This window comes from Numida meleagris, chromosome 9 (genome assembly GCF_002078875.1).
Source record: "Numida meleagris isolate 19003 breed g44 Domestic line chromosome 9, NumMel1.0, whole genome shotgun sequence".
Classification (NCBI taxonomy): Eukaryota; Metazoa; Chordata; class Aves; order Galliformes; family Numididae; genus Numida; species Numida meleagris.
Genome location: NC_034417.1, coordinates 4,379,637 through 4,405,509, shown reverse-complemented (window position 1 = coordinate 4,405,509; position 25,873 = coordinate 4,379,637). Strand labels below are relative to the sequence as shown.

The window sequence follows — 25,873 nt, the reverse complement described above, 5'->3', positions numbered from 1 at the left end:
TGCAGGCAATTAATTCTGCTCATAATACATTTCATTGTTATAAAAACAATACCAACAAGAAGTAGATGTTAGGAGTAAGCCATCCACATCCACATTTATGTATTTACGTCTGAGAAACGTTTTCCTGAACTAAGAAATTACTTCCACGTGCTACACAAAGTATACATACCTCTGCACTCAACATTCTTGCATAGATACTGCTAGGGAATGTTTCCCTGTGCACGGAACAGCATACTGCAAGAATTCTAAGTTTCCCTATGCCAGGGAAGCCACGTGAATTGCAACCAAAGTTTTCTCAAAGCTGAAAGGTGTTCAGAACAATCAAAGACAGGTGACTAGTTGTTCTCTAGCTGCCTGAGCTAACATACTTGAGAAGGCTAAAAGGAAATCTTATTTTTGCTGCCGAGAATTTGCCATTATCCATACATGAGATTAGTTTGACATATAAGCAATCAAGAACAGATTCAAGATACTCTATCTGCTGAAATCAGGAATCAATAAAATGAAAACAGGAAAGATTTCAAAGAACAGCACGAGGGGATTAGGGAAGGTACTTAAACTTTCAATAAAGAATAACTTCTTTTGGGTCTGCTGTCTTGTTGTAGTCTTATCCCACACCTAATAACAGAAAATCTCTGTCGTTTTGACGTGGGTGATGTCCTTACAATCTCTGCTGTCCACATGAGGTTCCTGGTATTTAATATTAGAATCGAGTGCTCATTGCAATCCCCACAGAGGAAGGACTAATGTAGATCCCTCTCCTCTGTCTTGTTACTTATTTTCACAAAGCTCCTCAGAACACAGTCTTAAGCCTCCAAGGCATGCCGGTTTTCACTGAAACAGTGCAAGATTTCAAGATTCTGAGATTTGGAATAAAGAAAAGGGAAAGTGGAGGGGAAGTCGGGACTCAAAGACAGTAAAATAGTTTACAAAGTCCTTCCTGAAATTGTCTGAAGATAAAGCATATCAATCAAAAGCAACATCAGAGGCAATGCTAGGAAATCTTTATAAATAGAAGCATTGTATCTGTTTCAGCTGCACTGAAAGCCTATAAATTACAAGGCTTTTAAGTAAGGCAAATGCTGCATCATTCTTACTGTCCAAAAATATCATGAGCTCACGTTAAAGATGCAAAGCTCCATTTTGAAGAGATTTTGCCAAACAGGGTAAAAAGTGTATTTTTTTAGAAAAACACATACGTATCATGGAAAACTGGAATAAGAGCTCAGTGTAATTTATCATAGACTAGGCCAGAGAGTGTAATTCATCTCACCTGATTGCACCTGTCTACAGTTGCACTAATCATCTATAATTCTGTAGTCATTAGGGAGAAAATAATTACAGCATGAGTCCAGCAACCTACTCAAGAGACCTATCCTAGTTTATAGATGGATCTTTATAAAGCATTCCACTTCCCTCTGTTAACAGTACTACAAGCTTCAACGTTGCTTTTCTATACTGTAATGCTTAAAGCTAGGTAAGACGAATCTCATCTGAAATACCTTTCAGGAAAAAGGCATTCCTGTTCCTGGTTGTGGATGCAGAACTCTAAAGGGTCTCTTTGAACCCAAAAGATGACAAATAAATACATCATCTATAGCCAGTGGATTGAAAAAGATTATTTCCAAACTGCTACTCTGTTTTTCCATTAAGTGCAATACTGACCTTCTGTTTCCATATGTCTTCTTGGGGTGCAGGCGGAAAGGTGCACGGGACTCTTCCATGTTTCATGTGATAGGGCAAAGGGAGGCTGGGATCTAGTGGCACCCAAGGGACTGAGAGCATGGCAGGTACTGTCGGCAGATCACTGTGAGCCTTATGTAAGTTGTATGAAGCTCTCGTTGCCTTGTCAAGAGAACTCTTGTAGATTGCAACTGATGAATCTCCTGCAGCGTGAGTCAATAGATAAGAGCCCTCCTGCAAACTAAAAAGATATAGATTAAAAAAATTAATTTTTGTTTGTTTTGTTATTTGTTTCACTTTATCTGACAATCTGAACAGGATAGCTAGTAAGTTTCTAATGCAGAAGCAAAACATCTTTAGGTATTTACTTATCAGTCCTTGTTATATAAAAAGACTGTGGACAAAAATGAGCACGTTAAGCTGAATTAATAAATTCTTGCTCACTTATGTTTTATATTGGCAAGAAGGTTCAACCTCTCCTGCTACACCACCAACATCTGCCTATGACATCATGTATGAACGTAACAGACGGCGTTATTACAGAGCAGCTCTCATATATGCAAAGAAGCTTGCAGACTGAAAGCCTTAGAGTAGCTTAAGAAAGAAAAAGAGGGAACAAGAGAAAGGTTGCAACAGTGTGCAGACCAAGAGATATGTTGTTATAAATAATAAAGCTAAGCAGAAGGGAACATAAAGGGAACTTCGTTATTGCTAACAAGGTCCAAATTTTAAGTGTCAGCCTAAACACAATTACAGCTTGCTCCTATGTACTGTTAAATCCGCTCAGAAGTGTCCCATCTCCTCTCCTGAATAAGTGGTTCATAAAAGTCAAGTTCTTGTTCTTTTGTACCATTTATACAAAAACTGCAACCCTAAGCACATTTTTACATGGCACTGTGTTATGCTATGCTAGACCTCAAAGAATCTCTGAAATATTTCATGTATCCAAAGACACAAAAATCAAAGAGTAGACAACCCTTGTACAGAAAAAATATGATCACGTGAGTAATGTTGGAAATAAATATAATGAACAAGAATGAAGCACTTACTCAGACACTTTCTTCAGAATGTGATGAAGTATATTCAATGAATTTGCTGGCCTGTAAAAAAAAATAAATACAGAAGTATACCTTGCAAGGCTCGTTAGAATTTCAGTTTCATGGTTAAAAAAACTATTACAATACTCACTTAATCAATCCAAGTTTTTCTCTTAATATCTTTGGAGAAATCTTTTCTAGCATAATAAGTTTTGATGTAAGAACATCAATATGCCCTGGAAAACATTAATCAATTAATATATTAAAAAAAAAGAAGAGAACAAACAAATATAAAGGCATAATTTGCAGACCTAGTGCATTTTAAAAGGAATATTTTTTCCTGTTTCACAGCGTAGAGCAGAGGAAAGTATCTTTCAGTGTTGCAGAATAACTGAAAGTAAGATGTACAGTTATTTCTAAGTACGGGCATTTGTGCCTGGGCTGTCTTATAGATGAGGGATGTGCCCGTGATTCCAGCAAATCTCACATCTTGTGTGATGTCTAGCATGTGCAACCTCATTTTGCTATGGCTTTACTCTTGTCAGCTAGTTTGTATCTTATCAAATTTTTCTCATGCTTAACACTGCGCTTCCTCACTGTGTACATGATAAGCTAATCTTTTAAGACAAATTTACCTTTGAGTTGAACATACTTGTTTTTCTGTTCTGCTATGTTATCTGAATATCTATATTATTTGGTTTTCTGAATATTCTGTATCTTTGTGTTTTGATTTTTTTCCTCAAGTGAAACACAGTTTACAGTTCTGGCCTTGTTCATGGCAAGTTTGTAAAGACTGTTTGTCTCTGACATAGTGAAGAGCTTCCCTCGACATACTGTCATAACAGGCACAGGCTAGCCCAAGTTTTCACTTGAAAAGCAATAAAGATAATAACCATAGCTTGTACACTCAGGTGGTGACTGCACCTTATCAAGAGAGGCTCTCTCTCATGTTGAGGTTTTTGCAGAAAACTGTTCTATTTCAGCTTCCACAAGAAGAACTGGAAGGAGAACACAGAATAATAAAAAATGACCTACTCAGTGGAATTTACTGCATGCTATAAATCTGCTCTTGCAGGAAGTCTAAAAGCCTCAACAGTATATTTAAAATTGCTAAACAAAAACATTTCACATTCATGGCTAAACATTACTCAGCAATCCATTATGTGATATAAGATGATCAAGTAAGAACTTTCATTTTCAACAAACTTGAAAGGAAACCAGTTGTCCTGGTTCACTTTTAATACCACGCATGTGTTACTTCTCTTGACAGCAGCGTTTTCTACAAGACTAAACAGCTAAATTTCATATTCTGCACTGCTAACTTTTTTTTTTTAAAGAAACTTGAAATCATTAAAAAAATCTGTGTTCTCCATTACTTGTCAGTGTCTTCTCAAAATCTCGATTGTAAACTCATTGACAGCATAGCTGGAAAAAAAAGACCTTTGAACTGCTCATAACTTATTTATATTACTGTATCCTATATTTAGGAAGTGACTGACCAAGACCACTTGACATTCAGTAAGTTACCTATACAGAAAGTACTTTTTTCTAAACAGTTTTCAAATCGTCTTTATTTAGAAGTCAGTATTATTCCATTCAGGTGAAAGTAAACTATGCTTGGATACTTAATGCAAACAAGTGAATTTCGGCGGTAAAGCATTCCCAGCTTTAATCAGCAAAGCCTATCGCAACTTTTTTCAACCAATTAAAACAGGTACAAGTACTTTGGGAAATGTCACAGCCTTCCCCGAACGCATGATATCTTATTTGAGCAGCAACAGGACGTAAAGCAACAGCTGAGCAAGATGCTCTACAGGAAGACAGCACTCTTTGGTTTGTGTGAAGGTAATACCTCTGCTTTTGTACAAACGGAGAGTTCACTCTTTGAGAAATCAAAAATCCAGCACATCTTGCAAAGTATATGCAGGAGGCAATACTTCCATTTCTCTTTTCTTTTTCATCTGCCGAGCTGAGTCACTGTGCTCTGAGATACTTCCCTTAGACACGCAGAAGAACAACACTGGAAAATTATGGGGCACTGTCCAAGGTCCAAAGAACTTTCCATCCATACTTATTAGCAATGCAAAAGGTTGCTAATACAGTGAATTCAAGTTCTTTCAAGATCCAAGAACACCTAAGCAACTTATCACTAATGTCTGCTACCCATTCAAAACTTCAGTTTAAAAGGGTTCACTTAAGATCTACGCATTCTCAGAACTAATTGAATAAGAATGTAGGTTTTCTAGGTACTGTGTTATTAATGGTAAAGGCAGAGTTTTCAGTTTTTTCATACCTTCACACTTACACTATTGGGTAAATTTAAAAACAGCACTAAGTCTATGGCTATACTATTGCTGATTTAAACATTCCTTTATGATAGGAAATACTTCAATTACATCAAATTACAGTATGACCTAAGAAGACACCTAGATCATGCCTGCCTTTCTGCTTATAACAAATGTGTGATAGCTTAAGTCTTACTTTCAGGTAAGGCAATGAAAAAGAATGAGATATGCACCTAATTTTAAGCCATCCATAATACAGAGGTATATAATCACCACTGGAGAACTGTCACTTGCTTTACAGGGAAAAAAAAAATGCCTTTCAAAGAGTTGTGTAACTAAATCAGAACACTTCAACACTGTATTTTTCAGAGCTCCCCAGAAATATAAAATGAAATGCAGAATAAAAGCTGTATTAGGCCTGGAGAAGAGAAAGCTCTGGGGAGACCCGGGAGCGGCCTTTCAGTACCTAAAGGGGTCTGTAAGAAGGAAGGGGGCAGACTCTTTAGCAGGGTCTGTTGTGACGAGACAAGGGGAAATGGTTTCAAACTAAAAGAGGGGAGATTTAGACTGGATATAAGGAAGAAGATTTTTACAGTAAGGACAGTGAGGCACTGGAACAGGTCACCCAGAGAGTGGTATAGAGCCAGTCTATGGAGTCATTCAAGGCCAGGCCGGACCAGGCTCTGAGCAACCTGACCAGCTGCAGGTGTCTCTGTCCGTGGCAGGGGAGTGGACCAGATGGCCTTTAAAGGTCCCTTCTGGATTCATAGAATCATTTGAGTTAGAAGTAGATGTGATGACAGTTTCCTATTAAAAGCTGTTGTAAGTACTCTCATACAAAATTGATTATTGCCTTCCAGGCATCTGTTTACCTACCTATATTAGAAAACATAAGCTGGTACCAAAAATCCAGTTTCCAATTTACCTACCTGAATAAACCCCTTATTCTGCCAGCACCAAATGTTATTCATATGCTGGAAGTCCAACACAATACAAGTAATATTCTAAATCTTTTTTTTTTGTTTGTTTAAACAGTGGTGGGAGGGGGCCTTCGTACATGCTAGGAGAACTACTATAAACAGTATGAACCGCTGCAGATTCCAAGTTTTGCTGCTGGAAGAAGTGCATCCAAGAACAGAAAAACAAACACCATTAGAATAACCAGTGCCTCAGCTTCACTGAGCCTCTCTCCCAAGCACAGCACAGGGAGCTGTCAGAGGCCAGTCCACAGGAGCCTGCTTGCTTAGGGCTCCACACCCACGCCACGGCTAACAGCTGCCTGCACGGTACAGTGCAGACTAAGGAACTTGTGAATCAGAAGGGGATGACAGCTCATGCCAGAACAAGAACTGCTCTCTCTTACGATCCTGAGAGCCTCAGTAAATGGGTGCTGGCTGGGTGAGCCATGTGCAAACTTCTGTGCCCTAGCCATATGCTACGTGTCCTGTTACTGATGGATGATTAGACAGACACGCATTCTTTCAGTCTGCATGCTTTGCAAGACAGTCAGCCCGCTCTTTACAGCTTCATCATTTCCTCACACTGCCTGTGACCCTGGAGAAGCTAATAAACAGAAACATTTTCTTGAAGGAGAGAAATATTTCAGTGCAGTTTAGTACTATTCTACTTGCTTAAAAAAATAACAAAAAACTTAGGGACCTTAAATCAAGGTAAACTAGAGAAGAACAGGAAAACTTTGCGCACAATGATTTAATAAATTTGGTTTTGTGAAGGTTTTTAGCTCATATCTGATTTCACATAAGCCTTACAGTTCTACGATTAAGATGCAGAGTTTGTATGTAAAAATTAGGAAAAAAAGAACTCTGCATTTCTCAAACAGTATTCTGACATGAGCTACCACGAGCAGAAAGTGTCAGTCAGTGCAAAAGTGGAAAGGTTAGACAACCACAGGCCACAACTGCTGCCATAACAACCACAAAAACAGACAAATCTTTCTACAACAGGAAGCGAGGCAGTCCCTGCTCCAGAACATTCACTCACTGTACAAACAGGATTGCCCTCGCCCCACAGCAAACATTTAGCATATTCTAAGATGCATTGTGACCTACCACTTGAACAGATGTTCCTTTTAATACTTAATTAATTACTAAATAATTAGTATCCAAGAGGTATACATATATTAAAAAGTTTGGTAAAATAATCTGGCCCCATTCTTTATATGTGTCATTTTTCTTTCTCTCCAGAAAAACAAATAGACAAACTTTCCCGACTTCCAAGATACTCACTGTATAAATACGAATATAGAATTTTTTTTTTTTTTTTTCAGGAAGTTTGTCTATCACTATCCTCATTAACACTGCACTCCTAGCACGTTTGGTCTTAGTTGTGCACAAAAGAGCCTTTAGATAAGACACTTGCTGCTAACATTTCCGTGCTTTCCATCCCAATTCACTCTATTTTTATTTTCTGTGCTCCGTATTACAGATGTAATCTCTTCTACAGGATTCTTTACTGCTTCATTCTGAGTACTGATTACTCCCCATGCATAGACCCTATTACATTATCACACAGCAGATGGAAAGGAGATAAGGGATGAAGTTTATCACAACCATCCCTTTGACAGGGGTATTTTGAATCATATCATGTATTAGGAAATGAAATTTCAAGGACCAGTTCGGTACAGACAACCTCTGTTCAACTGCCTGAAAAACAGAATTATATACTGGAGTTCAGAGATTCTAAGCAATACCAACTCTGTAGAAAGTAGTTTCAAATAGACTCATGCTATGTATTTTTCTTGTTCCTGCAAAGACAAAATTATTTCCAGTATATTATATTTCAGATACAAGTATACTGTTTTCAGAGCTTGCAATTATTCATATTTCTGAATGACAAATCAAGCCCTATCTTGCTTGTTTTTCCTCATTCTCCTGTATCTTATCTTTCTGTATGTTATTAGTGTTGAATTATAAACATTATTATGTTTTCAAAGAAAAACAAGTTGTGCTTCACCCTCTCCCCTGCTGTAAGCTCAAAAGTGAAGAGATCTGTATTCTCTGAGCCACATACCAATTCTCTCTTATTCACCAATTTTGGCATGTAAACATTCATTTAAAATGATTTCACAAACTAGTATATGTTCACTGTTCATTTTTCATGAAGAAGTATTTTCACCGCTCCTACATTACAATAATCCATGTTGTATATGACTCATTAAAAAAATAATGAAAGAATTTAAGTCACGAAGATTGCTAACTTCTGAGAACTAAGTTTGGGCTACAGATACATTTTTCTTTGAAAAGCAAATAAGTGCAGTTCTTGCAAACTAACGTTGCTGGAGGTTATCCAGTGAAAACCGAAGCTGAAGTGTCCTCATTCACCACCCAAGAGAAATTTTACAAGAAGAACTTACTAAAGATACAAGTGAAAATCAAAGTTAGAAAATAAAACAAATAAGAACGTGTGGAATATACTGTAAGAAATACCTTTCTCTTCTATATTCCATGAATGTTTAGGCATACGTGTTTCATACATGCAAGCAAAAATCAACACAAGCTTACCAATATAAAATAAACATTCAGAATGCAGCATACTTTCTGTCCACAACTGACATACTTCACTTTCTGTAAGAGCTTCGACACCATAATAGGCTTGGTATTCCAGTTTAGGCAATAAGAATACTGGAATAAGCTATAAAAAAGAACATACAAGCAAAATCAGCACTCTCTGTGCAAAAATGATTATTGCAATTGAGCTACATTTTGATGCTGATAATCATCATTATCTTCCACTACAACTGTAGTAACCAAGATCTAACGGCCCGTGTCCTATGAAACCCACACAATGAGCTTAAGGCTATGAAGACACTGCATAAAGGAAGGCAAAATAGAGAGGTTAAAATAAAATAAGAAAAGTCTGGGCAAGTTTTTACAAAAAATTGAACTGATACTAAGCCATTAGCCACCAGACTGGGGTATTTTGACTTTCCCACTTTTATGCTCTACTGCCCTCTGCAGGAATTTAGGAAAAAAGTATGTAATTACGACATTGATTCACTTGTTGGAATTCTGCCTTTTATTCACATCAGAATCCAGCAAAGTCATGATCATTCTTCTAAGCAAGATTTTGAGCATAGAATCTTCACAAGTAAAAGCTACTAAGATCTATTTCTATTTCAATAAAGTATAAACACCTTACAAGCTGTTTACCTGTCCATCATAATTCTGGTATTTTGGGGAGGACTATACCAGATCAAGTTTGTCAAACAGTTATGAGGACTCTTGACAAAATAGTGAATTACAGAGGATTCCAGAATAAGCTTTCCTTCTCCTGTTATATCACAGAATATCGGATGTCACTTGCACTTAAAGCATTTTAGCCCTTATGACAAACAATCTGCTAAGACGTATCTTTTCAAACAGAATGTTCTTATCATTCCAAACAATCTCAAAGCCCTTGGAAAAAAAGAAGTTCCTACATTAACTTTTAAAAACAGTTCAAAGAGGCATTATTTTACGTGAATATAATTACACATGCATATTATTGAAATGTAGCTGTGGAAGGAAATGCAGAATCACACTTAGTATCTGTTCTAATCAAGTAGGTTAAAGAAAGAAGAGCCAATTCTGTACCTTTTGAGCTTTCTTCTTTTTATTGAAACGTGGCAATGATCTCACTTTTTGCACATTGCAACGCACAAGTAACAACAGGTCATCCAAACTGAACAGCTTATACACCAGGTTGCCATCCTGAGGTGCTTTATACTCTGCAGGGTCTTCCACGAGCATCTGAAGTTCATCTGGCAGCTTTCCTACAGAAAATAAATAGAACAGAAAATGACAAAACCGGGGTGTTCTTCACCTTGAGGTTAATCAAGTTTTTTTTTTCTCCTCTCTCACAGTAGTCAATTTTTTAAATGCCATTTTATTTGATAATAGTTTGAGGTGAAAAGCTTGCTCATTAGGCACAGTAAATCACATGTAAAGGTGCCTCTTAAAAAAAAATAATCTCAGAAAATGCCTACAATAGCTTTTAAAGAATATATTGTTAATTACTCCCACATTTTTTCTTCCTGTTGAATTTCTTACACAGAGCATTTTGTACAGATGGAGTCGAAAGGTTTTCTTTTTGTTTAGTTTAGTTTTGTTTTTTTTTTAAGTCACGGTCACTCAGAGCAAAGAGACCAAAAGTGACTTTGAAAGAGAGTTATCATCCATTTATTAGATACTGAAGCAGCTGAAGACTCAGGTTTGGCTGGTGGCATAAGGCTCCATTCCAAACTGAGCTTGCTTCAACTTCAATTACATTAACTTGTATATTCAACAGAAACTTCTTCAGCTCTTAAGATGCAGCTTTGAAGTTGATGGACAGCCACACCTGCATCCCTCAGAGATACTTGAATGAAACATAAAAAATACAAAATATCAACTCCAATATGTTTATTTATTCAAAATGTATCCAATTCTGCTTTTGTACTGCAGACCTGTGGAAATAACCATCAAAACTACAACCACAAAGAAATATTGCTGTAGTGCTACTAATAAATACGTTTACCATCATATTTATTGTTTACATGCATCTTTGAATAAATGAACACTGTGTGAAGCACTAACGTTCAAGTGACAAAAAATAATTTTCTGCTTGTAAAATATTTAACTTAGTTCCAGCCTTCTGCCAAAAAGACATGCACAGCCACTTATCAGCTTGCAATATAACTTCCATTCTGTTGAACTTGGTTTTCTACTCTTTCACAATATCACATTTCAGTTTCTTAACAGTACTGGTTTTACCGCCCCAATTAAAAATAAATACATAAATAAAATATCTTGCCAAACACTTGAATTCCACGATCTGGCTTTGTGAGAAGATAAGAAATTGGAAGAGTATCACGTTGCTCAGTCCTCTAGATTGAAGGAGGGGAAGGAGACATGTCTTTGACCAATAATTAAAGTTCAGATGACTCAAAGAAAATGAACATAACTACAATTTCAGCTCAAAAAGTATTAGCTGTGTTAATCTGTCTGCAATGGAAACAGTTAAATAATTAAGATTAATTCCTATGTGATCAAGCACACAGCTAATCAGAAAACACCAATGAAACACACTCTCCCACCAAAAAGCACTGATTCATTGGAATTAAATATTTGAGAAAAGCCTATCTGTGCTGATGCAACTGCCTGCTTTCCTGTCTATTTACCTGAAGCAAGCGTTTCTAGTTTCAGTTTTGCAGAGCTCAAAAGCAACTCAAGCAAGTAAAAAACCCTCCAACTTTATGGTCCCTAGGACCTTCAAGTTCTTGGCAGAGGTCTGGGTCTAACATGGGTTCAATTTCCAGCTAAACACTGGAAAACTTGGCGAAGTGCCTTGTAGCGAGTTCTCACCCTCTGGAATAGATTTGGTAAGAGCTGAGAAACAGAAACTGAACTGGGGTTCTCAAAACTTGGACAACTCAATACCAACTTTTCTTCAAAATGTTAATCATATAATTTGATTATTTTTTTTCCTTATACAGAAAAACTAAAGCAATTCCACTTTCAACTGACAAGAAACTGTTTTTGCAGACCTTCTCACAGACCAGGCTGCTCGAACATTGAAACTTCTAGGGAAAAGTAACTAATTTCAATACCAAACAACTTTTCCTATCTCAGAAACCTCGTTGTTTCTATAATGTAAATTAACATTTCTTATTCACCTCTGTGGACAAACAGCTCCAAACATCCTCTCTTATTTGTGGAAGACAGTACTTCTTACACACAAAGTATTTTTGTATTTTTTGAAAAGGAAAAAAAAAAGTCGTATCTGAATAAATGCAACAGAGGTACAGAAATACTATTAGATGTTCTTCAGACAGGGGAATTAAAATGCTTTTCAGTTGAAATGAAATTTCTAAATCTTCCTCCATACACAAGGAACTCTACTACTTACTCCTTGGTGCTCCCTGGAAAAGGCACGTCCAGGTGTTCCTAGATGAGCCATGAGGATTTGGGGCAGGGCCCAGCCCAGGTGCTGTGTGGGAGATCACTGATGGTTTTGAAGATTGAGGCTCACGAGTTTGTGCAGCATTAGCATTATCACAGCTCACTACTGGCTGCTCATGAGCTTTTTGGGTAGGTGACTTGAGGAGTTCTGTTTGCATTTTCAAAATCTGTCCAACGGGATCAAATTCTTTGGACAACCTTCTTGGAGCCTTTCTGGAGGCATTCTTCCCCTGATGCACAGTTTCTGAGCAATCAGCCGTGCTTGCTGACGGATTTGGGGTGGGGGAAGGTGACTTGGAAGTCTGGGCCAAGGTCTGAGAAACAGTGTTTAGAACAGTTTTTTTGCATTTAGTATTTTTATGTTCTGTATCAATTATTAAACGATCTTCATCGGTGTCACTACTGCATAAAGGAGCATACATTTCATTTTTCTGTGCAGCACGAGAGTCTTTTCTGAAACTTACAGCAGGAGATAAAGTATTTGTTTCACTGTCTGATATTTTTTTAGCCATGACATCCTGTGCTTTGTTCAATTCTGCCTCCTCAGAATGAAAGTTTTTATGAGATGAATTTCCTTCAGGACTGAGGCATACACTGCCACATGATGGAAGCTGCGTTCTGGAAAACGCTGAAAATCCTTGCTCAGAAAGAAGCGTTTTTCTCTCTTGAGCTTCACTGTTTATGGTAGATGTCAGCTTTTTTCCTGTTTGTAGGTCACACGACAAAACTTTATCGGTGTTACTAACTGGAGAAGTTTTTTCTGTTTTAGACGTCCTTGAGAGTTTGACAGCTGCTCCAAAAGTTTCCAGTTCTGTAAAATCATCATCAAAGTCCATCCCTGCATCATCTGTAAGAGGGATCTTCCTGTACTGGTAAGTATCAGAAGACACCTTAACATAGAGAGAGAAATAAATAAATATTATACAATCAATCAAACCAAGAAATAGAACGCATTAATCACGAACGAGACACCACCAAGCTGGAAAACCTGAGAACTGTTCTAGGATCCAAATTTTCACTGTTGACTGAGAGGGGCAGTTAATGAACAAAATTCCTGTGTTTCACGTGAAATGTTCTTAGACTGTAGGTATTAAACAGAATCAAAACAGAAATGAAGTCCATAAAACTTGTCCTGCCTAAATAAAGCAGTTAAAACGTATTTTAATGAAATAAACATTAAAGCTGAGTTGAAGAGATAATAGCTCTTACAGGAACTGGACAGACACCCTCACAGACAGCATCTGAAGCTCAGTAGTTAAAGAAAAAGCAACATCAGGAAACTTAAATTTTCCTTCATCATCACACAAGTAACTTAGTAACTTAAAACACAGTGTTTTGTTCCCCCCCCCCCCCCTCCAAAAAAGAAATGAAGCTACATACATCCCATTGCAACAGATTGTCCTCATCTGGTTTGTCCATCAAAACATCAGAAATTGATACGTAAGACTTTTTAGTTGCTAGGAAGTCCATTGGAATTTCATGGAAGATTTGGTTCCTCTCTCTTACTGTCATTTCCTTTTTCAGAAGAGGTGAGTCAATGTAAACCACTTTAGCTGCTTTGCTGTCTTCTCAGGAAAGGAAATACATATTAAATGAAAGACAAAAAATCACTTTAGAACTTAGATCATAAATCTTTCAATTTCTGAATATATTACAATCCATTCCACATTCGCAAATAGGTGAAAAACGATGCTCTCATTCACTGTCAACAGAGAAGTATGTCCAGCTAGTTTGAATTATAATGATCCTGAAGCACCAATGCACAACACATTAACAGCTGATCATATTTTAAATGTAATACTACACAATGAATTCCGAAAGAACTAAGGATTCAACATTTCTCACGTGGCGCTATAAAATCAAATGTATTCTATTTTCCAGAAAGATTTTCTTCTTCCTCTGTTTTGCATACATTAACCTCAGTAAATTTAGCTTGGGGACTGTGTTTTGTTTTGTTTTTTTTAAGTTTCATTGCCCAGAAGTGATGGCTGCAGTTTATATTTTTTTCTAATCAGTAACGAAATTGGGGCACTTTTGCCTCACTCTCTGTTGTCTATAACTTAAACATGAATCATAAATAAATTCATCAAAAAACAGCGGCGACACTCTGGCCTATTTAATCCAGAAATCAGTGGCACGCTGTGAATAGGTGGGCCACACTACCTCTGTTTTAGAAAAATCTGAGGAAGAAAAGAATATTAGTGCAAGAGTTGGGTTAAAGTGGTGGGAGCTAAGGAGAAAACCTTTATGTAACACTATATTGCTAACATACTTCAAGTGACTCTGTGGCTGTTAACTTTGAATGAAAAACTTAAGTTTACAAACTATAAAGCCAATACAAAAGGAGCCAAGCACAGCATGACACAAAGTACTTCAAATTAATGCAGAAAAAGATCAAAATTTCTAAGACTTGCAGATATTTGCCAACTACTATCCAAAAGTTTGCCATACAAATCTGTGCGAGATGCACACAACATCGGCATTTCAAGACAGCTTCCACTGCGATTCAAAAAGTTAAAAACAGTTAAAGAATGGATGATGAGAGGGGAAATCTATATGCAAATTATGGATGGATAGTATTCAGTTGAGTTAATCAATTTACTCAAAACATTTTTTCTTGTAATTAGGAGAAAGAGTGTACTTCATGAACATTCATTAAACAATGATGGAAATTGGTTCTTTTAATTCCAGAACTCACATGCAGTTATTTTCTTCTCAAGGAGTTTACAGTTTTAGAAAGCAAAAAGGACATTTAAGTGACTTTTCTTTTTTCCAAGTGGAAAATAACTGTGCGTCTCCAAACTCAATGTTAATGGCAATACCTCTAGAGGCTGTTACTATTCTCAGTAACAAGGTAGGACAAGGCGCGGAGAACTATCAAATGACCTTGCTATCAGCTTTCCTCCTAGAGAACAGAAGCCATACTATACCAGTGGATTTTTAAACTTCATTTTTGTGATAACTGAAGTTAAAATAAACATAGTTCTTGAAATAACAAAGGCCTTGGACTCATTACCAGATTATACCTGAAAACCATTTACTTCAGATTTCTGTCCTTTAAGACGTGTAAACTAGAACTGTCAGATATTATTATTTTGTTTGATTATTTAAATTAAAAGCCATGGAAGTACTTGAGAAACTCATTGCTGCATTCTAGGGGGTAACTTTTTCAGAAAGGTTAAGAATCCGAACTTAAAATCACAATTATGATTTTAACTAACCTTACTTTTTTTTTCCTTTTAAATCAAATCAAAGTTAAACTATTTTACTGTGTGAAGTAACTCAGACTATCTTTTCCCTTCTCTCAGTTGATTTTGCTTGATTTACTAATTTTTTGTCTTTCTGTCAGATGAAAAGGGATTATGAAAATATATAAAGAACTTCTTGGACAAAAATGTAGTTTGTATAGCAAAAATATACTATACCTGCAACAGGGATCATCTTAATACAAACTGGAATTTCCCACTGTTCCTTGTAATTTAGTCCATGATTATTCAGTAGCGTAAATAATGACTGATTACTTAAAACAACTCGAGGAGAGTATTTCAAAGCAAGCTTTTCCACGTTTGAATCTGAACTAATATCCTAAACAACAACGAAAGTTAGATTTTTAAAAGTTTTCAAGAAACACACGTGTAATTTAAACTTGTAAACGAACCAACAAACATGAATTAGCTCCACAGCTGCAGATACCCAACTACCACCACAGTGCCAGGCTTCAAAATCAAAGTAAAAAGCCTCGAAGTTTTAGCTGAATCCTACACCTCTACCTTGCAGCACAAGAAAAGATCTCTTGCCTTCTTCTTTTCTATTAATTCCTAATAAATCAAATTACCAGGTCAAACAGGAATTAGGCGGTAGTGAAATACAGAAGTGCAATGCAAAAGAAAAAAACAACACGTTCACTCACACATGTATTACAGATGCTCTTACAAGATAAGGAATAGCACCACAGAGCAGTCTAACATTAAAGTACAATTAAAACTGCGCAGTTGTTTCAATACAGATTACTTCTAAAGAACACAAAGCACACCAATTCAGAATTGAAACAACAGAAGTATAAAAAATTATGAGTACAGGTTTCCATGAAAAGAGAAGGCTGGGTGTGCTCGTTAGGTGGAAGAAGAACAGTAAGAACCAAGGAGAGACTGGACATTCAGGAGCACTAAGAACCATGAAAGAGGACTAAGAAAAGCTAGCAGCGCTCTTTCTTTGTTCACCTGAGACAACATGAGAAATAATACATACGTTGCTCTGAAAGTAATGCCTCCTATTTATTTCCATGAAAACTACTCAGATATAAATAGCACAATAACACTATTTGATAGAGCAAACTCTCAGCTACAAAACACTCTTTTTCAGCATAGTCACCACCATTAGCTACACATTTTTGCCAGCCACAGAGAAGAGCCTGCATGGCGTACTCGTAAAAATCTGCATGGCTGTCCGGAACATAGCTCATCTTTAATGCTGCTGTTGCCACTGCAGAAACGTGCCACCTACTGTCTCGTTGTGCCGTCATCCACTGCTTGGTCACCATAAACATTCAGCAATTGTCAATGAATGTCAGTGGGTGCCATTTTTTTTTTTTACCACGGAGGAATTCAATTCTACACTTTTGCTTCATACACACAGATGCCATCCTGTCAAACTGCCCCTATGCTGCCATTTGTCACACGGCAACAAAATGTAGCAGAATATTAGCAGGAAGGTTCAGCCTCTACTGCCTTACAACCAACATCCACCTCTGACATTGTGGGCCAACAGAATGAAATAGGAGGCATTACTTTCAGAGCAGATCTCATATTTTACACATCTAACACCTCTTGCAGTATATTATTCTCCTGTGCCACCTCTACAGCTCTCTTAAGCAACAAGCCTCTTTGCAGTCATCGTATCTCTGTCGAACGGTTGGTTTCTGATATGTGAACAAACTCCGTAAACAGGTGGGCAGCAAACTAGCTGGAATAAACAGTCAAAAAACACGTTCTACAGAGTGAAAAAAACCAAATCCATTTTCTCTATGGAAGAACACAAACAGCAACATTGGGTATTTAACAGAGAGGCAGAATGGAATCTAAAAATTGTTCAACTCAGGCATGCAGTTTATATTATTTAACAAAAGAGATAGTCAGATAAAGGAAACCTAACTCACTTTTCAGAAAACTAAATAGCCTAAAATATTTCTCAACCATGAGGCACCATCTTAACAATGCAATAAACCAATTTTGGAAGAAGACAGTATGATTGCTATACATGAAATACTACACAAATAACGATACAGAATGTATCACTAGGCTACAAGACGTGTAAGATTAAGATGAAAATGATGAAATAATCCTGCCACAAAAATGAAATGGTTCTTTTCTCCAATATGCGCCATAAAAATGACAATAAAAATGGTACTTACATTGTGCATAATAGAAGCCTTTTTTTCTGGAGTTATAATAGATGTAACAGTTTTATAATCTGTGCAGAGCTGAACAGGCATGGTAGGGAATGCTGTTTTAGCATATCTTGCTGTACCCTTGAAGAAAATCAAGCAGGACCAGGAAGAAATCTTAACTGAAATCATGATGACTCAATATTCCACTTTTTGTGATGAAAGTTATTAAGAATTTATGCAGGTGCAAGTTAGTGTTATGTTAGGAAACAAGTACTATTAACACCACATTTTAGGGAGCACACAATAGTTAACAGCCTCTCCGCCAGAGTAATTCCATTAATTTTATTGAAACACTTTTCACTATGAATTATAACCCTTCAACCTAATAAATGAATAATAATTATAAAAAATTAAATTTTTGAATAGTATGATCTGTGTATAGTTCTATCTATTTGAGAATAATACCAGGAGAAGAAGCATACATAGGACATTACCATAACAAGAAGATTTTTTTCCAGCTTAAAGGTCAATTGCGTGTTAAATTTTCCTCCCATGATACTCATGATCTCATGTAATGTGTAAAGCTCAGGATACTTTTCCACATGTCCAATGCAAGCCCTGAATAATTGCTAACAAAAACAAACAAAACAAAAAAAAAGCATTTGCATCTTTCACAAGAACTTGATTATCTTTGTTTTCTGGAACTGCAATAGTTATATTTGCATATACTTCCTGTAGAGAATACAGAAACATTTAGCAGATTACTGCCAACAAGCTTGTTCAACCAGTACAACCCTGTAACAATCCTACAATCATCGGTATCAGAACTGAAACTCTGAAATTGAAATTCTCAGAACTGAAATTCTGAATTCTCCTCAGCCCTCCACAGGCAAGGCTAACAATGTATGCATGCGGGCTTAAATCACTTATAAAAAATAAAAACAAAAAGCAAAATACAAAGAAACTCCCACCAAATTCAGTACTCTGAACTGTACTGGAGAAGTTCAATATTTTGTTTTTCGGTGTTTTTTTTTTCTGTTGTTGTTTGTTTAATTCAATCCTTGTTTTTATAGGGACTAGCATTTCTTTGTATTACCTACTACCTAATTTATACCAGCCCAGGTAAAAGTTGTAAAGGTAAAGACAGAGGAAGATTCCATACGTATTCCAACTTGCTTTCATGTCAGAAAGCATTTCTGTTTTAATCTGTAGTAGAAAGTGATATGGCACTTACTAGAAGAGTCAGAAATTTTAGCAAAAATTATTTAGCTAGGGCACTTTAAGTAAGGCATGACACTGCAGAAAGAAATAATAAATCAACAGCAAGTCAACCCAGTAACATGAAAATTGATCAAATCTCTATTCTGGAATTCTTTTCCCAAAATGCATTAAACAAAGATAAATAAATCACATTCATGTTCAATTTTACGATCATCAAACTGGTGATTTAACACAGCATGAACTTCCAGATGGCTGTGATTAAAGCCTGATTAACCTCTGATTAAAGTGACTTTGCAACATGCCTCTGTGGAGGAAAGCTTCACGTTCTGCTCAATATATGTCCCAGCAGTCTACATTTAGTATTAGCTTGTCAATATAAATGCACACTTACAATTTAATCTCTTCCTTCACAAATCTAAAGATCTCATACGCTTTAATGCTGACTATCTTTCTACAGTATTATATTCAACAACCCCACTTGTATCTTACATTACTGGCTACACCCAAACTGCAGGCCGGGCCATGCTGGGGGGCATAAATGGAAAAGCGACCTTTCATGTCTCGTGCCAGCTTGGAACCAGCAGCTTTGGGAACACCCCATCCCATGAGCAGTGTGTATGCATCTTAATCACAATTTCAATATCACTATTCGAAAGTGGAATTAAACACAGCATTGATGATTACCTCAGTATAAAGTAGTGCATCTTCAGAGATATTATCATAGTCTTGAGTGCAGCTTTTTGCAGCATTTTGGGCGAATTTCATAAATTCTGCAACTTCATTGTTTACTACTTCTTTCATTTTCTGGGGGAGAAAAAACACAAACTCGTTTTTAAGACACAATGGAATCCTACAGACTACGTATGTCAACAGCAAAATTCACAGAGAAGTAGCACAGGTGATGGTATGAGGAAGGGCACAGCTTCCACTTGCTGATCAGTTCGGCAAGTCTTTGCATGCATTTAGTTTCACTTAAGTAAAAAAAACAAAAAACAACTTTGCAGTATTAGGCCTGCTTCCTCTAAAAACAAAGCAGGCTTCTTTTGACCATGCGTGGGTGGTTTAAAAAAAGAAGCATTAGAGAACGTTGTTGGAGCAAGTTTACATGACAGAGTGACAAAGACATCTGAGCTCTGAGTTGGTAAGCATTGTTCTTTAAGTACAGCAACGTGTTAAGTGTTGATTTGCCTAGAAAAGACACTCCCAATGATACAGCGTAAAACAAAGGAATTGGCATTAACAAGGATGCACTGCACACCAAATACAACAGCTCAAAAGCATTTACTGACTAATTACCATATGCAGAACTCAGCTAAAATAATACAACTAACCTACATGAAACAAAGTATTTAAACATTGCTGACTGAGCAGTAAGTGTGAACTTGGACATTTCTACTGCAGTAAGTCCGAACGTGGCAAGCATCTAAGGTCAACATGTAGGTTTTCCTCACATGCTAATGAAGAAAGTTCTCATTATAGGGTGTTGACAAAAGTCACATCAAAATACATCCATCTCCTCACATTATAAAAAGCTGCTACACGCCATTATGAGATATCAAAAATCACAGGCCAACTCCAATCTTCCTTCTCATTAAAAAAGTTTCTTTTTTTTTTTTTTGATGAGCCATCAAATATTTATACTTAATATCAGCTCGTTAGTATGCTCCTGGCACAAAGAGGGGAAAAAAAGTAGCTTTCAATAAAATAATCAAAGGTACTTTCCATTTATATTAAAAATGCTATCCTGAATACCTTTACTGCTATTAATAATACCAGGTTAAAAGGAGGTTATGACAAATAGACTTTGAAAATACTTCTGTTACATTTTCCTTCGCTCTTCATAGCTAAAAAAATGGCATGACTCTCCTTTGTGATATAGATATGTGTATATATGCACATTTATCACTTACCAGGTATGTGAGCAATTCTCTTTGACTTGCTCCATTGAGAGGAAAATGACTTGGTTTTTTTGAGAACTTAGTCATCAGATATAAATATGTTTTCTGCTCCTTCTCAGTCAGACAAGAGGTAAATGGATAGGGAAGTCTAGGTTCTGGAAAAGGATGTTCATCAGTTGTGGTTTTAGCCTCCACCTCAACTGGATTTGTAGCCTGTATGTTACAAGTCTGTTTGTTTCCTGAAGAATTTGCCAATACATCCACGTCTTTCTTTGCCATTCTGAAAGAAAAGTAACAAGTGACAGAACTTAATATTCTCTAGGTAAAAATGCATATCTGTCAGAACTATGTAATAAAGGCAGTCATGCAACCCTAAATTTCAAATTCAGCAAAATGCACTGTATGATACCATACCACTCCAATTTATAGTCTACATTCTAAGAATTTTCCTATTCTGAAACTTCATGTGGGTCAAACTGACTTTTAGTACCAACAGCAGGTTTGCCACTGATTTCAATTAAAAAAAGTGTACATATTAATTTATATAATGAATATTGAGGCAAAAAGGTACATTCAAAATGGATGGTTTCCTCTGCAAAAAGGCATTAACAATGAAAAGGTTTAGACTCAACATTTCCTCATTAGCTGATGGTTGGTATTCAGAAACAATTTGCACTCAGGAAGGTCTACCTTATGAGTAAAAGTTATGATAATAACCAAGAACAACTAGAAAAAGCTTTTCTTTTACTGTAAAAGAAGAAAAGTACTTCATTTTAACGATAGGAATCCCAGATTTCAGTGTAAATTTTTCCCAAGAATAGAGTACACAAGTTTCATTTTCATTTCTGAACACTGATGGAAATCAGTCGCTAGGAATGACATTGGGCTAAAGGAAGAAATAGCAACAGCCCTAACAAAAGCAAAGAAGTAACATCAAAAAGCTGGTTCTTATAATGACTCCAGTAGGAGAAGGCCATCTCAACCCTAATTTATTTGAGGTGATTTTAAGAAATAAAATATTTAAGGTTAACAAAATGAACATTAACTGCTGATCCTGGAAAAAACATATTTTAAGATACAATTTCAGCAGGAGAAAACATCTCAACTGTTATTCAAACCCAACAGTATCACATTTACAGTTCTTAATAATACTTCACAGCTGTCTCTCTGAATATGAGAATGTGTCCATCCCTGTGGCACAAACTGGCAAATTTAATTAAGCTGCAGCAGCGACAAGATGCTGACTCAGATACGCCAATGTTAGAATGTCAAGAAATTCTAGCAGCTTAAATTGGCTATATTCAGCACTGAATGAAATGGCAGCACATCAAGATCATTTCAGTATGCAGTGCTGTCACAATCTTCATCAGGGTGCAAACAAAAATAATCTGACAGAGCTTTTCTGTCCATATTTACAGCATTATACTTTATTTGAGCTGACGGCTTAAATTTTCCCCCTTTATTTTATCAGCAACCTGCCTTCATAGCTTCTATGGGAAGCAAACATACGCTTTAGTAAATATTTATCACAAATCTCAATATACAAATTGATAGGCTTCCTCTAGCTCTTAGTTCCACGTTTGCACCAACAGGTTACATTTCTCTTCCTCTTCGTGATGTCCACTCAACCCAACCCACTGGTATCCTTATTTCTTTGGTTGCAACCTCTTTCTGGCTACAAACTCACTTCTATCCTACAGAACTGAAAGTAATCTCACTCTACTCCAGAAACCCTTACCAGCTGGAGGATATCTAAATAATAATAATAATAAAAAAACCAAAGAAATAGCCTAAATACTATATAATATTCCTGCAGTGAGCCCCATGTTTCTCACTATGCCAAATGAACGTTGATTCTATTTCCTCAATTTAAAATGAAAGACATCAGAAGTGTGCAGTCAGTATCATCTATGCCAAAATTATTTGTGTACACAGCATTTCAGTTCCTGTTGTTCGCTTAACACTCCATATAGCTTCTTGATTATTCAAAGGATTAAGTGCATCTCCAGGGCAGCTGTTGATTCTATGTAAATAGTGCTGGCTACTTCCAAAAGATACAAGTAAAAAGCATTTCCAGGCATAGTATCATCAACCTGCTACAAAGTGAGAAGACAAGAGACTGACAGCAGGAGATGAATTTTTGTGATTGAGATTTGGTTCATGGGTTACAGAATCTTTGTCAGGATTTTGTGCTCCATCCCTTTTTGGTCTGCAAAAGAAAGCAAAAAAACGAAAAACAAAACAAAACAAAAAAAACAACAACAAACCCACACCAAAAACTCAACACAACTCTCCCACCCCAAAACAAAACAAATCCCTCCAAAGAAAGGCCCCATCCCTCAAAAGAGAGAAAAGACCACAGGTCCCAGCCTGAACTCCCTCTGCTTCCTGAGGCACCTCAGGGGTAAGACACAGCAGCTGCTGCACCACAACCATGACAAGTCGCTCCTCTCTGGGTAACACGCAGCTGCCTCCCAAACAGTAACTGCACGTGTGTACCAAGAGCGATGACGAGCAGCACCAAGTCATAACAGAATGTACCTGTTTGATAAATTCCATAGTTCCAAGAGGCTCGGAGCCAGTGAATATTTTTCATATGTTTCACGTGAGAAAAATACTTCTTTGCCATTTTTTGGTGAAACATCCCTGTTAATAAAAGAACAGTGTGATATATAACAAATTTAAAGACAAAATCTGACCCTGAGAAACAAAGAACAGCATTAATTATAAAAAATTAAATAAAATCAGAAACCATCTATACAGTGTTTTCCCACTCCTTCTCACGTAAGATATTTATACCACATCTAACGCCCTACTGGTTTTCAACACTGAAACGAATGCTTGCTTTGCAGTCCAAGAAGCCCAACTCGATCAGTTCGAGGTGTAAGCTCTGGAAGCGGCAGAAGCACTGACTGACCCCTCTGCTCTCGGATGGTCACCAACCCACACCAGCCGGCAGACCCAGCTACTGCAACTGCGAGGAAAATACAGAACTCCTGCTCATTTCATGACAGGGAGATTGCTTTCCAGACAGCTCCTGAACGGCCCTTTTTCTTTGGGAAAGAGCCCTTCTTACAGAGTCAGCTAAACTACACTGAAGGGCACTAAAAAAGATGAATTTTCGTCGCCTTCACAAACGAACTCAAAACCACCTCATCTAGGCTTTTAAAAACAAAAGAAAAACCACTTTATTCTTTTTGAGAACAAAGCCAGCACTATCATCCCCAAATCCACACGGGATGCGCATTGCTTAACTCCTCACACCAACACCGGACAACAGCAACCGCCGCTCCCTCACGGAAGCCGCAACTCCTCCCTCCCCCGCAGAGCGGCACGAAATGGCGCCGCGCAGCCCCCACCTCCAGCCCAGCGCCGGGGCGGAGCGGACGCGAGGACCCAGGCCCGCCCCGCTCTCTCCCTCCTCCGCGCATGCGCACCTCCGCCACAGCGCAGCGGCACTGGGACTTGCGGGGTATTTTCCCGCCCTCCGCTCCTCAGACGCCCCTCTGCTCGGCTATAGGGAGAGAGTGGCGTTGTACTCACCAGCTCAACAGCTGTCCTTCGACCGCCATCTTAGCGCGCCCCGCAGGGAAACTATCCGCCGCTTCCTTGCCTCGCTGCTGGCCCTTACGGCCTTGGCCAATCAGCGTGGCGGCGCGCGAGAGCTGATGCTGTGAGCCAGCCAATGGCTGCGCGGCTCGAGCGGCTGCTGGAGGCGCTGAGGGTGGCCATCTTGTGGCGGGCGGTGCAGCTGCAGGATGGCGGCGAAGCCGTGTAGGCCGCCTAGAGGCATTCGGTCGTGCTCGCCCCGTTCTGTCCGTCTTTACCTCGGGGTGACGAAGTCTCTCTAAGGCCTTTCAGCACCGACTACGTACTCTTCGCTAAGGTGTGGTCCTGACCAGGTGTCATGCGCCTCGCGGCGCCTGTTCCCGCCCTGGGTGTGCTGAGGAGCTGGGCTGGGCTCCATAGAGCCGTTGGGCGCTCAGGGGTTGGGGGTGTGTGAGGGCTGCGGTGCCCCATGGCAGTAGCTGCCCTTCCCAGCTTCTCTCTTCTCTTACGTGGGCTTTCAGTTCCTCTGGCTTGCTTCCTACTAGTTACCATCAGGGCAGAGCCACAAAAAACAACTTTTTTTTTTTTTTTAAGGCTTTCCAGTGTGGTAAAATATGGTATTTATATGTTATCTACCTGTAGATTTAGGTAATGGAAACATGTGGCTTTACACAAAAAAGTGATCCCTTTACAGCTCCACAGATGGAGAAATGAGGGTCTGGAGTACTGCAGAATGAAACCATCAAAGCATTCACTGCATGTAGTCCTGTAATTAAAACTGGGGACTGTATGCAAATACATGAAGATACTGAAATTCAGGATTACTTAGAATACTGTATTCAGGTCTGGGCCCCCAGCACAAGCACATGGAGCTGTTGGAGCAAGTCCAGAGGAGAACCATGAGGATACTCGTCAGGCTGGAGCACCCTTCCTGTGGAGAGAGGCTGAGAGACTTGGGGTCGTTCAGCAAGGAGAAGGTTCCAAGCAAACCTTACTGTCTTCCAGTACCTAAAGGAACCTCTAGGAGAGCTGGGAAGGGACTCTATCAAGGAGTGTAATGATAGGACAAGGCAAAATGGCTTTAAACTTAATTATTATATGTAGATGAGACATAAGGAAGAGGGCAGTGAGGTCATGGCGCAGGCTGCCCAGAGGAGGTGTGAATGCCCCTTCCCTGGAGGTGTTCAAGCCAGGCTGGGTGAGGCTTTGGGCAGCCTGATGTAGTGGAAGGTGTCCCTACACATGGCAGGTGGTTGGAACTACATGGTCTTTAAGGTCCCTTCCAACCCAAGACATTATGTGATTTTAATTCTGTGTCCAAAACCACCAACCAAAGAGTCTCTACCTTTCTTGCAAGGACACAGTCTAATTTTAATGCTGTTCTTTCTTTCTTTTGTTTGTGTATCAGACAGAGGCAGAAAGGTTTTTATCTCCCATTGGAGTCACCCAGAGCCCAGTCATGGATGTAGCCTTATACGGAATACTCTTATTTCAGAGCTCAGGTATGGTAAAGTTTACATAGCAGAATTAGAAGACTTACCCAGATTGTGAATGTGTCAAGTTAAATCCAACTTTAGTCCCGCCTGGATGCCTACCTGTGTAGCCTGCTGTAGGGAGCCTGCTTTGCAGGGGGGTTGGACTTGATGATCTCTAGAGGTCCCTTCCAATCCCTACAATTCTGTGATTCTGTGATCAGGAAACACTTTCTTGCTGTGAGGGTGACCTAGCACTGATAGAAGCTGTCCAGAGAGGTTGTAGAGTCTCCTCCTTGGAGATACTCAGAAATCACTGGGACCTGGTTCTGGGAAAGCTGTTCTGGATGGCCCTGTTTGAGCAGGAGTTGGATCTCCAGATGACCTGACCAGCAGAGGTCCCT

At 38.3% G+C, this 25,873-nt stretch overlaps 1 protein-coding gene and 1 long non-coding RNA gene across 10 annotated transcripts in view; one reads left to right on the top strand and one right to left on the bottom strand.

Annotated features, from left to right (window-relative positions):
• Positions 1–24,146, bottom strand: part of ICE2 (interactor of little elongation complex ELL subunit 2) — a 35,230-nt gene extending 11,084 nt beyond the window's left edge. For 4 of the 7 annotated variants that reach the window (XM_021407602.1, XM_021407603.1, XM_021407606.1 and 1 more), the window contains exons 1-14: positions 23,992–24,146; positions 22,990–23,094; positions 20,461–20,728; positions 19,235–19,354; positions 17,824–17,958; positions 17,354–17,470; positions 15,369–15,528; positions 13,324–13,508; positions 11,891–12,833; positions 9,598–9,776; positions 8,527–8,656; positions 2,872–2,956; positions 2,733–2,783; positions 1,666–1,924 (exon numbers count right to left, since the gene is read on the bottom strand). In XM_021407602.1, coding sequence (XP_021263277.1) covers positions 1,666–1,924; positions 2,733–2,783; positions 2,872–2,956; positions 8,527–8,656; positions 9,598–9,776; positions 11,891–12,833; positions 13,324–13,508; positions 15,369–15,528; positions 17,354–17,470; positions 17,824–17,958; positions 19,235–19,354; positions 20,461–20,728; positions 22,990–23,094; positions 23,992–24,020 — 2,766 coding nt within the window. In that variant the 5' untranslated portion in view covers positions 24,021–24,146. Of the gene's footprint in view, positions 1–1,665; positions 1,925–2,732; positions 2,784–2,871; positions 2,957–8,526; positions 8,657–9,597; positions 9,777–11,890; positions 12,834–13,323; positions 13,509–15,368; positions 15,529–17,353; positions 17,471–17,823; positions 17,959–19,234; positions 19,355–20,460; positions 20,729–22,989; positions 23,095–23,703; positions 23,851–23,991 lie in introns of those variants that run through there. The other 3 variants (XM_021407608.1, XM_021407607.1, XM_021407609.1) reach the window with 3 other exon arrangements.
• The window catches only part of LOC110403872, a 41,388-nt gene continuing 39,673 nt past the window's right edge, over positions 24,159–25,873 (top strand). Inside the window, exons 1-2 of one of the 3 annotated variants that reach the window (XR_002441874.1) lie at positions 24,159–24,334; positions 25,406–25,499. This is a non-coding gene — a long non-coding RNA (uncharacterized LOC110403872). The remainder of the gene's footprint in view (positions 24,335–25,405; positions 25,500–25,873) is intronic. The other 2 variants (XR_002441872.1, XR_002441873.1) reach the window with 2 other exon arrangements.